The 13,798-nt window shown below is 37.3% G+C and overlaps 1 protein-coding gene across 1 annotated transcript; it reads left to right on the top strand.

Moving 5' to 3' along the window:
• The first annotated feature begins 5,272 nt into the window (after positions 1-5,272).
• On the top strand, positions 5,273-13,428 carry LOC146674523 (uncharacterized). The gene is made up of 11 exons (XM_085396588.1): positions 5,273-5,388; positions 6,972-7,190; positions 7,286-7,377; positions 8,046-8,265; positions 8,482-8,573; positions 9,711-9,806; positions 9,904-10,007; positions 10,145-10,253; positions 10,404-10,545; positions 10,627-10,653; positions 11,307-13,428. The coding sequence occupies exons 2-11, from the start codon at positions 6,989-6,991 to the stop codon at positions 11,849-11,851; spliced, it is 1,629 nt and encodes a 542-aa protein (XP_085252714.1). The 5' UTR covers positions 5,273-5,388; positions 6,972-6,988; the 3' UTR covers positions 11,852-13,428.
• The last annotated feature ends 370 nt before the right edge of the window (positions 13,429-13,798 follow it).

Here is a 13,798-nt window from a genome sequence, read left to right as displayed (position 1 = left end):
TAAACTCATCTATCTCTCTGTCTCTCTCTTCCTTATCACCCAGTGAGGAGGATATGACAATTACAGAGTGCAGCTACTACACTTTTATTAGTGTTCAGCATGAAAAGCATGAAAAAAAGCCCTGCGTGCTAAATGAGGAGTGTCTTTTGCGCCCCACCTTCTCCTTTACACTTTACTGTCTAAAAGTATTAAATACATTAAATACCCACCTAATCGTTCTAACTGATGTCATGTAAAAGATCGCATCAGGCTTCCCGTCAGTTTTAAACTTTGATTTTTTGGGGGATTATAATATTGGTAAAAAACAATCCACTTCTAACCACGAAAAAAAGTGTCGGCATGAAAAACTAATTAACTGATTCAACTCATTATGACTTCACCTTGACTGTCTTACACATTAAACGGCTTTTATCGGAAGCTTGTTTTAATATGTAGGGGAGACCGGGGATAGTTGTAACATTTTTGACATTTCTGTCTGTAAATTGGAGCTCTTTTAAGGTAGTGGATTCAAAATGTAATGCAAAGTATTTACATGTCTCTGCTATTAAATAGTGCAGCTATTTTCTCTGCAGCACAATTACCCATTGCATGGTATGGCCTCAAACACAAAGAGTGAAATGTTACAATTAACCCCATAGTCTGGGTTAGTTGTAACATATCCTGGGGTGAAATGTAACACAATGAAATAAGGGTACTGACAAAACATTAACATGTAATCTTTGTTTATTCAACACATGAATGCACTTACATCCATTTATGTAGCTGTGTATGTGTGTGTGTGTGTGTGTGTGTGTGTGTGTGTGTGTCAGAATGCAGAAATCTAGCTTTTGAACATATTCCAACCCCCCAAAAAAGACAAATTATGGAATTTTCTGCAACTGAATATTTCATTAATTTTGGTTGGTCTTCCTTGAGTTTGGCCTCATTGGGTCAGTGGGCATTATAACCTACAACTCTTGCACCAATTTTGAACATAACAATGAAGCTGAAAAAATGTAGTTGTGCACCAGCATCGCAATTCCATTACTTTTTATCATGGCTTACCTTGGTGTGGTTTGCAAAGTGCTTCAGAAAGATGAGGAAATCTGTTTCTTGCACCCATCCCGATTTATTTCCACTACCAGTACTTCCTACTGGTCCATCTCTGACACAGTGGTCTGCATAATGTATGTGTGGGAACACAAACAGTGGAGGAATTGTGTTGCCAATGGCATTAACCGCATATACAAATGCGACCAGTGAACCTCTCTCTGCTGATGTCGTTGCCCCAACTTGGTTAATATAAGTTAAAGTAATAGTGTGGTAAGTTTTCACATCTGCATTATTGTTACAACTCTATGGAACGCCAGGACTGCCATAATGAATTAATTAAATACACCATTAAATAATTAATTAAATGTGGCAATAATTAATTAAAATTGGAATTAATTAATTAAATAAATAGTTATGACACATGTAATTAATTAATTATTGACACATTTAATTAATTATTTATGTATTTCACATTTTAATTAATTATTGACACATTTCATTAATTAATTATTGACACATTTAATTAATTATTTATGTATTTCACATTTTAATTAATTATTGACACATTTCATTAATTATTGACACATTTAATTAATTATTTAATGATATATTTATTTATTTCATTTTGGCAGTCCTGACGCCTGGCTCTCATCATGAAATAATTTTATCTGTCAGCCTCACCCATCAAACTCAGGGGGCGGGGTTAACGCTGATCGAGTCAAAACCATTGCTTTGGCCTGGTGGCCATTGTTTCTAGCACACAACAACCGGCATGTGGAAGCTAACAGAACTGAGCTTTGAAAAACCCTGTTTGTGTGTTACCAAATACCGTTTTAATATTTTTTTAGCCGAGAATGTAGTGGTTTAATCTTCATGTGTCTGGTCGGTTTGTCAAGATACAGCCTCTTTGCAAAAGTGTTTCGATGATTTCGGAGATGTCTGCCCAGTCTCACGGCAAAGCGTGGGATAGACCCGCTCGCCTCGCAAGCAATCCCACCGACAAAGCGCAGGCCCCGGTACACAGCTGTAGTAACCCCCGCTGACTTCTTTTACTGAGGTTATATTTATCGGTGTTTTATTTCCTGATGTTCTTATGTGTCCTACGTGTTTCAGTCGCCAATTCTGAATTATAACTAACATTAAAAACATGTTTAAGGAGGAGAGAGAGCAAATAAATCTGTTTAACATCTGATCTTTGGGTTTTTGTTCAGTAATCAGCGTGACCTGTGTATAAACACATAAAAGAGATAACGTTGGTGTTTCCGTCATGTAGTAACTGCTGGCTTTAACTGTACAAAGGTTGTTCGACACTATGAAACACATACAGACTTCATGATGTTCGGCTAATATTTTTATTGTGAATATTAATCATGCTGACCTCGCTCTGTACACCACGCAGCGAGGTCAGCATATCCACGATATCCTCAGCTCCATGAGTTAACACAAAGTTTCCCAGCTGACTATCTAACTGCCAACTATTCCAGAGACGTGAAAATATACAGCATAAAGAAAAGTGTAAGAGACTCAGCAGCAGATTAGAATAACAGTTATACATTTAATAAATCACCAAATGAATCCAAGAAACGAGCAAACCTGTTCCGACAATTTGAATTTGTATTCCCTCAGCTGCAGACTCGCTGCTGTTTAAATGTTTGAAAAGGAAGATTAGATATAAAAAACGTCAAACATAGACTCAGTCTGCCTTCACATTTGATATGAGGCCAGCACGTATAGTGGCCTCAGCAGGCTATTACTGAAATACACGTGCTATATCATAAACTATGATATAAACAGGGAGGTCCTATTAACATGTTTAGTTTTAAAGGACACCTTCCTGCCTTTAGTCTCATTCATGAGCAGTATTAGTTTTCTTCTAACATCCAGAAGTCTGCACAATGTGTTTCATAGTTTGTAACAAGCCTTTGACAGGTAAACATAACATGACCGAAAAAGCAAAAAAAAAGCAAAAAAAAAGAGAGAGAGTGTTGACATAAGAAGAGAAAATTCTCTCAATTATGGAGACAGACAAATGGTTCATTTATGTTTGATGTGTGTTTATTCCTCCCTAAATATCGTCGGTGAAGTTTGCCATGCATGTCAGATTTTCCTGCGCATTTTTATACGTCTGCCAACAGAGAGAGAGAAAAAAATCACATTCTAACAGACAGCTGGTGCTTAGAATACAGTTGAATAACTATTAAAAAACAGATGATATTTAGATGATAGTTCAGTCTAACACATGTGCCAGTGAACCATTAAACGTCTGTGAAACTATGCAGTTATGAAACGTAACTTTAACCTCAGCCAAACCGATTTGCTCAGTTGTAAATAAAACAGCGAAGTAAACGTGACCCGACAGACAGAACCTGAGTGAATGAAGTCCAGCGTTTAACCACTGAGAGCTAAAACTCAGCTGAGGTTTGAAAGCTGTGTGCCGGTGATTGGACATCAGCCGCTGATAAAGCTGTTCGCCTATAAAGTGCTCTGTAAGGAAACGAGCTCCAGCAGCTCTGCGCTCGGGGAAAACACTATATTTACTTATCTTGTGCAGAAAAATGCGCTGACATTGCGTTATATCGAGCACCGGCTGCCCAGTTAAACTGTGACTATCACCAGGTAACTAGGCGTGTTTCTTGAATTAGCAGCAGGTGTTAAACAGCTGACAGATGAGGAGGAGGATGCATGCAGGTAAACTGAGGGTCTGCTGAGCTGATCGCTGGTTTCGTGAGAAAAATGTCAGCTCGTTCTTTATGTTACAGAAGCACAGAGACACAAGACCAGGCGGAAAGAGACGATCGTTCGGTGAAAATGAGAATCTGCGAATGCAACATGTGGAACACGGAGAGTGGAATATGTAAACAAACCGGTTAACGTAACCCCCTCGGTGCACTCTGCATGCTAACTGTTAGCAGAGCTAGTGAAATCTCTGAAAACATCTGAGCACTTTTGCAAACATGTTCTATGTTGACAACCTGACCAGACATACGTCGCGACATTCGCGGCTAAAACACTGTTAAAAGTGTAGCTGGTGACAGAAAAACGGGGTATTTTAAAACTACACCACCACCATTGCTGCTTGTGATTTGATCTGCATTCTGGGATAACTGGCTGCCCCAAGTCTACACAAGCAATCGATTTTCTAGGATCGACCTGTTTTGACTTACTTTGCACGGCAACCAATCAAATGTTAGAGAAGCTGCATGGGCAGCGTTAACCCCGCCCCCTGAGTTTGATGGGTGAGGCTGACAGATAAAATTATTTCATGACGAGAGCCAGGCGTCAGGACTGCCAAAATGAAATAAATAAATATATCATTAAATAATTAATTAAATGTGTCAATAATTAATTAAATGTGTCAATAATTAATTAAAATGTGAAATACATAAATAATTAATTAAATGTGTCAATAATTAATTAATTACATGTGTCAATAATTAATTAAAATGTGAAATACATAAATAATTAATTAAATGTGTCAATAATTAATTAATTACATGTGTCATAACTATTTATTTAATTAATTAATTCCAATTTTAATTAATTATTGCCACATTTAATTAATTATTTAATGGTGTATTTAATTAATTCATTATGGCAGTCCTGGCGTTCCATACAACTAACCCAGACTGTTGCTGTTACAACTGACCCAGAGACCTATAGCCATGAACTAGCTAACATTACAGCCAACGGCTAAAACATTAGCACTAAAGACCTACACAGAATATATCCCCATAGACATACAAATAACATAATTTACATTTGATGAGTTTAACTGCAAAGCAGATAATGCTATTAGAAATTGAAATAAAGTAGAAAAACTTACTTTTTGGCATACAAATTACTTTTTTCGTGTTAAATTGTCTGTGTTGACAAAATGTGCTGATTTTTCACATGTGATAGCAGAACTGAATTGGGCATGCACAGGATGAGTCACATCATTTGAAACTTAGCCCTGATTGGAGGAATTGGAAGTGTTACAACTATCCCCGGTCTCCCCTATTGTGCTACTGTTGTAAGCTACGTTAAATACTGTTATAAAAAATATCAGTTAAAAATATTCAAAATATCAGGATCAGGAAGATGTCAGCTGTGTTTGTATTTGTTTTCTCTCGTTATTCTTTCTCTTTTTTTCCTTTTTTTTCTCATGACGTTTGTGTGTTTGTTTCTTTTCCATGACGTTTCCAGTAACCGAGTATTTCGTAGTGACGTGTCGCAACTCCTTACAGTTGAATTTAAAGGGCTGGTTTCGGGATTAATATGAAAAAAAAAACGAAACTGAAACTGAACCAGAGAGGAACAAAGTTTGGAGACAGCAGCAGATCGCACAGCCGAGGATCGAGACATACGAAGGAGCAGGTAGGCTGCTCAGCACTTTGGTGTTTACTTTTTGAAAAGTCTCATGACAAAATAACCTGACAATCTCACTAACACTCCCTCTCGTGCCTGCATGAGTGAAGGAGAATCAGATAATATTAAAATATTACGACTTCGTATAATATTATATATTATATGAATTTTATTTTGTGTAGATGCTGTGAAGTCTTGTGTGTGAATTAAAATCTAACAAGTTGATGTTAACTGATAGTTTGCAGAGTGCAGCACACAACGTTATATCGGCACAAACTTAACTCCAGTTAATTACACGTCGATCGTTTGAAGATAAGGAAGCTGTTACAACCTGCACTGCGGGGTGTGTGCTCAAACTACTTTTTTCCACTAGGCTGCTTTTCTTTCCATGGCAGGAATAAACAAATCCAACCTGAAATACAAATACTGCTCTTGGAGAGTCATTTTAACTCCTTCTAGTCCAGAGCAGACATGGTGTGAATGTTTGTGCTGTGCAAAGGAAAATGTCACTTCCCCCTTCTTCACGCATGGTCAAACACTGAACGGTAGATTTATGTATGGGTTTATATAAAGAGACATGATATAACCATAAATTAATGTTTTATGGTGACCTGCATCAATAAAACTAATTACTAATTGCATTTATGTAGATCCCCGTGTTATGTACATGACCCATGTCTTTGTACATTTATATTTGACTAAACATCATGTACACTATAACCACACATAAACATTCATTTTTTCTCCTACACCAAGTTGATTGGGATTAGACACAAACTTATGCAACACAACTCCAAACGGTTCATGTGTAACAGTCACTGTTACACATGAACCACTGAATAGTACTTTTGTCGCACTGTATAAGGGTCTTAGATTTGAATTCAGGCTGGGGACAGTGTGGCGTTTGCATGTTCTCCCTGTGCCCGGGTGGGTATTTCCTCCCACAGTACACAGACATGTTAGGTCAATCATGTTGCATGTTGTTTAATCTTAAGCCCAGGTCACTCTTGATGTAATCACAATGTAATCTTACTGAGACAGAACTCTTTAACTTCCTGTTTTCATTTGGCTAGAGAAATAAATAAATATCTCATTAATCTCATATGGATATGTATTTCTGATATAAGGACATCTGTGTTAGTAACTATGACAGTATTGCACCGAAAAAGCTATTTTTAACCTTAAAACCCGTATTAAACCCAGTAAACTACTGTACAAGTAGTTTGGTTCCTAATGTTAAGAAAAGCACAATACTTGAAATAAACTGGAAGAATACTTACATTTCCGAAAGTTTTAAACACAGCCAGTATGCAGTCTGTACCATGACTACTATGGTCACACGCAAAATAAAAATAAAAATGATAAAGCTCTCAATTGAAGTTTTATTGATCACCTGGCTATTGAATGAAAAGAAACAGTAATAAGAAAACAGATGAAAGAAAAACTTCTTGCCAGAGGATGTGGAGGTGTGGTGAAATTTAGGGAAAGATAGACATAGAGTTGAGGATGTTAAAGTAAATTAGACATCATTAAATCATACACTGCTCATTTTTGCTTTACTGACAAATATGTTGATAATATTTTTTTTACAGACACCCAACTTATCAACATGAACGTTCAGGTTTGCCACTGCGGTTGGACCAAACGTACAACTTACCACGGCTTGAGAGTTCACCAGGGATTGAAGGGATGCACGCCAAAGGGAATGAGGATCCCTCAAAGTGAACAATCCAGGTTCTCCCATAAACCGAGCTACAATGAACCTCAAATCAAAATAGAAGAGCCTTTTGTGGATTACTTCAAGAGTTCTGGTGAGTGTTTGTGCTGATGTAGGACCAGGAGAAATATCCTCACTAAAACTCCTGTTATCATCCCAGTTTACAGTGACTGTCTTCTTTCTCTACAGTGTTTGAGACTCCACAGCGCGCTCGTCAAACTACTGAACTTGAAGATTCGAGAGCTCGTAATTATCTGCAATCTTCTGTCGGTGGACAGCAGGTACTGCATATTTCTTAAGGACGACCATTCAGATGCATGTAAAATGGACTTACACAGAAGTATACATTATCAAGCCAAAATAAAGCTCCTCATAAAGAGCACAAGGTGGCCGAAAACATCACTTTGCCAGTTTGCTAAGAATTTACAGGCCTTTTGCCTGCATTGTTCAACAGATTAATTCCTGGTTTCAAAGTAAAACTATATAAACATTAGTTTTATTCTTCCTCCAAAGGTAAAGAGTATGTAACCTGAAACCCTTATTAAACCCATTCAACTACTGTACCTTTAGTATCACATTCTAAGTTTGGTTCAAAATGTTAACAAAAGCACGATACTTCAAATAATTCGGAACAACACTTACTTTTCTGACGGTTTTAAATACAGCCACTATGCAGTCTATACCACGACTACTATGGTCACAAAAAATAAATAGAAATGATAAAGCTGTTAATTTAAGTTTTATTGATCGCCTGCCTACAAAAATGAAAAGAAACAGATGAAATAGAAACTGCTTACCAGAGGAGTCCAGAGGTGTGGTGAAATTTAGGGAAAGATAGACATAGAGTTAAGGATGTTGTTAAACTAAATTAGACACGAACTACATCCTTAAATCATACACCACTCATTTTTGCTTCACTGACAAATATGTTGATAATATTCTGTTGCAGACACCCAACTTATCCAACGTGAACAAACAGGTTTGCCACTGCGGTTGGACCAAATATACAACTTACCACGGCTTGAGAGTTCACCAGGGAATGATGGGATGCACACCAAAAGGAATGAGGATCCCTCAAAGCGAACAATCCAATTTCTCTCATAAACTGAGCTACAATAAACCTCAAATCAAAATAGAAGAGCCTTTTGTGGATGACTTAAAGAGTTCTGGTGAGCGCATCGATGGTACAGCATTTGTGCTGATGTAGGACCAGGAAAAATGTCCTCACTAAAACTGCTGTTATCATCCCAGTTTACAGTAATTGTTGATGTAGTTCAGCATTTTATGTATTTTAGCAGTATAGTGACCCCAACATCATGCTTAAACCATTTATAACTGATAACAGGCATAGAACAGTTTACAGTGACTGTCTTCTTTCTCTACAGTCTTTGAGACTCCACAGCGCGCTCGTCTAACTACTGAACTTGAAGATTCCAGAGCTCGCCGAGTTCTGGACTTTTCTATTGGTGGACAGCAGGTACTGCATACTTCTTAAGGACGACCATTCAGATGCATGTAAAATGGACCCATACTGAAGTATACATTATGAAGCCAAAATAAATCTCCTCATAAAGAGCACAAGGTGGCCAAAGGCATCATTTTGCTCATTTGCTAAGAATTTAACAAGCCTTTGGCTGCATCGCTCTACAGACTCATTGCTGACTTCAAAGTAAAACTACGTAAACATTAGTTTCATTCTTCCTCCAAAGGTAAAGAAAATGTAACGAGTTCCATTTGTTTGTTTGTCTGCCTGTCTTTCTGTTTCTTAGCAAGATGTTAGTTTTCAATATCATTTTCAAATTTTGTGTGATGTTTGATACCAATAACAGCTCCAGCCGATTTCATTTTGGTGAACAGAACTTCACTACAATAGGCCTTGGAGGACATGAGCACCTAGGATGACTAAGCATTTTACCTTGACCTTCTTTGTTTGAGCGTAAGGTCAAAGTTGACCCTTGCGCTCTGTTGCTCTTGTTGTAGCTTATGGTTGGCACAGCTCACAGCTCAGTAAGCAGCAATCAGTCTTAAACAGAAAGCTCTGTGTTTGCATACAGCTCAGTCAAAGCCACCACACCCCTAACTTTAGGCCTTTATTAATATCCACATAGATAGATCATATAGCCAATTTTTCGACAGTAAAACTGTCAGGAAGGGGGCAACTATTGTAGTTTTGTACCTGGTTTTAAACATGTATTTTAATCCTATTTAGCCTGATATTTTGACACTAGAGTCTGTCTGTTGGGACTGAATCACTTTCGGAGCCATCCTCCAGTGGCCACTAGAGGAACTGCTGTTTATGAGAATTCATTTTCCAGCCCAATATTAATCAGTTCTCCAGGTTGATTAATAATTGGATTGTTTATCCACCATTACATTAACATTTGCAGTGTCCAGTGACATGCTTCATGTGTGCTATTATCTCTGCTACAAGCTCAAAGCAGGAACTCTTTTAAAAGCGCTATACAAATACAGGCAAAAAAAAAAAAAAATGCTCACAAACCTGAAAAACACAAAACTCTGGTGCCAGCAAATCTCAGCATAACAGTCGACTCTCTCTTTTTAAAATCTCATTATAACTTGTAAATATTATACGTGTCCTTTGTCCTCTTTCAAGGCTAAACAAGAAAAACTGAAAGCTCATTTACAGCAACAAATTCATATCAGAGAGCATAAAATGGCAGAAGTCAGATCATCAGTAACAGACTGCAAGGTAAAGACTGTAACATATGTTTGACTTTTTTGTTTTGTTGTTTTGTTTGCTTTAATATCTTTGCTCTAAATCCTCTACTCTGTTTGACGGCTTTCAGGCTAGTTTGGATGCAGAGTGGCTGGAAGTCAACGATTTCTTCTCAGACATAATAAAAGTTGTGGAGGATGCTCGTCAGAAAGCCCTTCAGCCTCTGGAGGAAAGGTTGGTCCTGTGAGATTATGTTGCAGTTAGTCTCTTAGTTCATCAGTGAGGAACAGCTTAACATCACCACGGAGATCCTTTGTGTTGCTATGGTGCAGTACATTTGAATAAAACAGGCTCTCCTGTGCACACTCTAGGAGACGGAAAGTAAAAAGAGACACTCAGGATCTCCTCCAGAAGCTTCAGAGAGAAATTGATGTGCTCAAACAGGCCATTGATGAGTCAATCAAACACCCAGACTTAGAGGTGAGCCACAAGGTCCTGAAGTCCATCTTCTGGTCTTTTGAATACTGGAGCATAAAAGCACTTAAAAGAGGAAACATTTAATTTCTATTCTGTGTCAGTTCTGCTTCATTTAAAATCATTACATTTAATGATGTCTGCACACATATACAGGTTTCTCCTCTAGCAGGCCTGAATGACTCTAACTGGAAAAATGTACATGTTGACACTTCACTGTCCTTCGGCACACTGAGAGCTACGACTTCAACCATGATGAAGCAAATTCACAAGGAACTGGATAAACTCTCAACTATCGGTGAGTCTTTTGATTCATCATGACTTGTGTTAAAATCTATACTTGATATACTGCATCTTACTCAGATTTCTACTTCCACAGAATTCAAGAGGATTCCTATGTTTGCAGGTGTGTATGTCAAATTAAAAACAGTATTAAAATAGAAAGAAATGGCAATTGTTCCACATTTTCATTGTAAATACACGCAAGACACACACTGATGGACAACAGACAAGTTCCAGATGTTGACACTAACAGAAGCAAACAGGTGCGGCTGAAATGTTGAAAGGATGGATCCTCAGTTTCTTATTGGAAAAAATCCTTTGGGAAATTATCATGTTTGACCTAAGTTATAACTGATTTCAAAATAAAATCCCCATGATACTTACAGTATAGGTATTTAGATTCTTTAAACTCCGGCATTTAAAATAAAAACCTCTTGTGATGTATTAGATGTAATAAAAGTTTTTATTGTCCAGAATTGGAGTCTTCTTGCTAAGTTTTCGTTAGATATGAAAATTCATATGTAGTTTACTAAACTAAAATCTAATTTTCTTATGTAGTATTCAAAGGTCATTTAGAAAACAATGGCAAAAATCATTTTAAGATAACCAATTTTAATATTTTCTCACTTGTTATCTTTTTATCCAGTTAATACAAGTAGCTGGTGAGATGTTGAAACTGTATGACATGAGTTATATTTTTTCTGTTGATGATCTCTTTCTGGTCGTACTGTAACAATAAAATCATCTTTTTAATCACTTGTGTTCTTTTGACTGCAGTGGACGTGAAGCTGGACCCCACCACCGCACACCAAAGACTTGAAATTTCTGATAATGGGAAAAAAGTGAAAGATAGTGGAAATATGTCGACAGATCCTGACTCTCTGCAGAGGTTTGATGTATTTGGAAGTGTCCTGGGGCTCAACAGGCTGTCCTCTGGCAGGGCATACTGGGAGGTGGAGGTCAGGAATAAGCCCGGGTGGGATCTGGGTGTGGCGAGACGTGACGCAAACCGCAAGGGGAATCTCTCAATCAATCCTGACAACGGTTACTGGGTTGTTGTACATTATGAAGATCAGAAATATGCAGCCCTGACGACACCACCAGTGAGCCTTTCACCTAAAAGGAAACCTCAGAAAGTCGGGGTGTTTGTAGATTATGAGGAAGGTCTCGTGTCCTTTTACGATGTGACATCTCAGTCTCACATCTACTCATTTACTGAGTGTTCGTTCGGTGGTGAGATCCTCCCGTACTTCAGTCCACATCTGAAACAAAATGAGAAAAACAGCAATCCTTTGATTATCACTGCTGTGCAAAAACAGTAGTAATCACATGCACTGGATCTGGTGCAGTGAATGCATCACTGGTAAGCAATATATGTGTCCAGGTGTGCAGTAACAGTTTAATGTTTTTTCTGTGTTTAAACAGAGTTTTCTTACCTCTCTACCAGGCATTTGCTTGCCCAATTTTCAACATTATTCATTATAACATGCATTGATGAAGATCTCCTGACTCAGGTTTTTATGTACTATATTTTCTCACTTTTATTTTCATTTGAAAAGTAAAAACTAAGTCTTACATACAGCAGTGCAAATGTATGAATTTACAGAAACAATTGTTAGCATGCGTGTTGAAACACCTTTTGCAAAAGACAGAAATGACAAAATGTCTTCTAAAGATAAAGCTGTTAAAACACTTTAGACACTATTCCTGTTTCTTTAAGAAAAAACATTAGGACATATTATGATCAAATGATGTTACGTACTGATCACCAGTAACTGGAGCTGGTGCATTTTTCAAAATCAGCTATTAGCCAATTCCTATCACAGTAGCATGAAAACACTATTTTTTAAAGTTTTGTTTTATTTATCTTCTAATCCCTTATAAAACAAATTGCAGACAACCAGCAGACTGAGGAACTTCCTCTGAAAGCTCTTGGATTATCCCACTGTTGGTCTCCTTCACTCACTCACGTGTCCCGGATAAATGTCTTCACAGACCTTTTAAACACTTTGAACAATTTTTTCACTGCCCCTTATTTGGACATTTGTAGCCTAAACCTCTGAGTGCTATGTCACGTTTGCAGCATTAAAATCATGCACCTAGATAAAGGTAACAATAAGAAGTAATTTTGATATGAATCCCTTGAATGCAACAGGACACTTGACTTTGTTGTACGTGGACTGGTGTATGTATGAATCTGAATCCTTTAGTAAATAATATAAGTGTGTGTATGTGCTTTTCTACTCACTTTGAGCAGATTGCTTTCTCACTACAAGCCTTGGGGTACTGGGGGTAATTCAGGACTCAGGATCTGTGACACACAGGGGAGCCAGGGATCAAACCACAAACTATGCCAATAGCAGATGGCCTGGCTTACCAACTAAGCCACAGGGGCCTTTAAAATGTTAAGTTACCTTTGTGCAATTAGGGTTATATCAAATGTCTGCTTTCTTAAGAGTTGCAAGACTTGAGTACTTGAAATCTCTGTGTGCCTGTGACATTTGGACTCTGCTGTGATCCCTTCCACCGCCATACACGCACACATACTCATTTTCATATAAAAAAAAACAAAAATTATTTATAACCACAAAAAATTAATACCTAATCCTAGGTGCTTTGGGCATTTTGACCCCTTGAGTGATCTGTTGGTCCCCACAAGTACAGCATCATGCCAATTTCATGTGCTAAAAAGGTGTCTAAACATGCACACACACAGACACCTCAGCACTCTCTTCCCACGGCTCTGACTATAAATGCTGTTTGTTTTAATTGTATAACAAAGGATGGATAACGAGTTCTTCATGTTGTGTTTTGCTGATTGTCCATCACTTACTGTGTCAACAAAATGTTTACTTACTTACTCTTTGTAGCTCTGTTTTACAGATCCTTTTTGTAACTATTTCAATCTGCTCAATCATTTGTTTCATTTTGTAGTTTTGCTTGTCAGACTTCTTACATTGTGGTCTTCAGGAGTCGCTGTATGCCATTTAATAGATTTGTGTAATATATTTTATGACATCAGATGTACAGAAATGAATAAAATTGTCATTTAGCAACATTTGTTTTGCATTTTTTTGTCATGATGTTACCACAAATAAATTTGTGGCATATACATATAATGTATTATTATTATTATTATTATTATTATTATTATTATTATTATTATTATTATTACTAATAATAATAATTGATATTATTATTTATTTGTCATTTAGGTGAATGTGTCAGTAACAACAGGGTGATGTTGCTTTTATCTCCTTTGAGTTGAA

This window comes from Rhamphochromis longiceps, linkage group LG3 (genome assembly GCF_057381845.1).
Source record: "Rhamphochromis longiceps isolate RC_006_pf linkage group LG3, R_longiceps_female_GT1.1, whole genome shotgun sequence".
Classification (NCBI taxonomy): domain Eukaryota; kingdom Metazoa; phylum Chordata; class Actinopteri; order Cichliformes; family Cichlidae; genus Rhamphochromis; species Rhamphochromis longiceps.
This window is presented reverse-complemented; position numbering and strand designations above follow the sequence as displayed.

Coding starts and splice junctions, on each gene's coding strand:
- LOC146674523 (XM_085396588.1), top strand. CDS start 6,989: ATGAACGTTCAGGTTTGCCACTGCGGTTGGACCAAACGTACAACTTAC. Junction 8,574..9,710: donor TTTCTATTGGTGGACAGCAG/GTACTGCATACT, acceptor TCCTCTTTCAAG/GCTAAACAAGAAAAACTGAA. Junction 10,008..10,144: donor CTTCAGCCTCTGGAGGAAAG/GTTGGTCCTGTG, acceptor TGCACACTCTAG/GAGACGGAAAGTAAAAAGAG.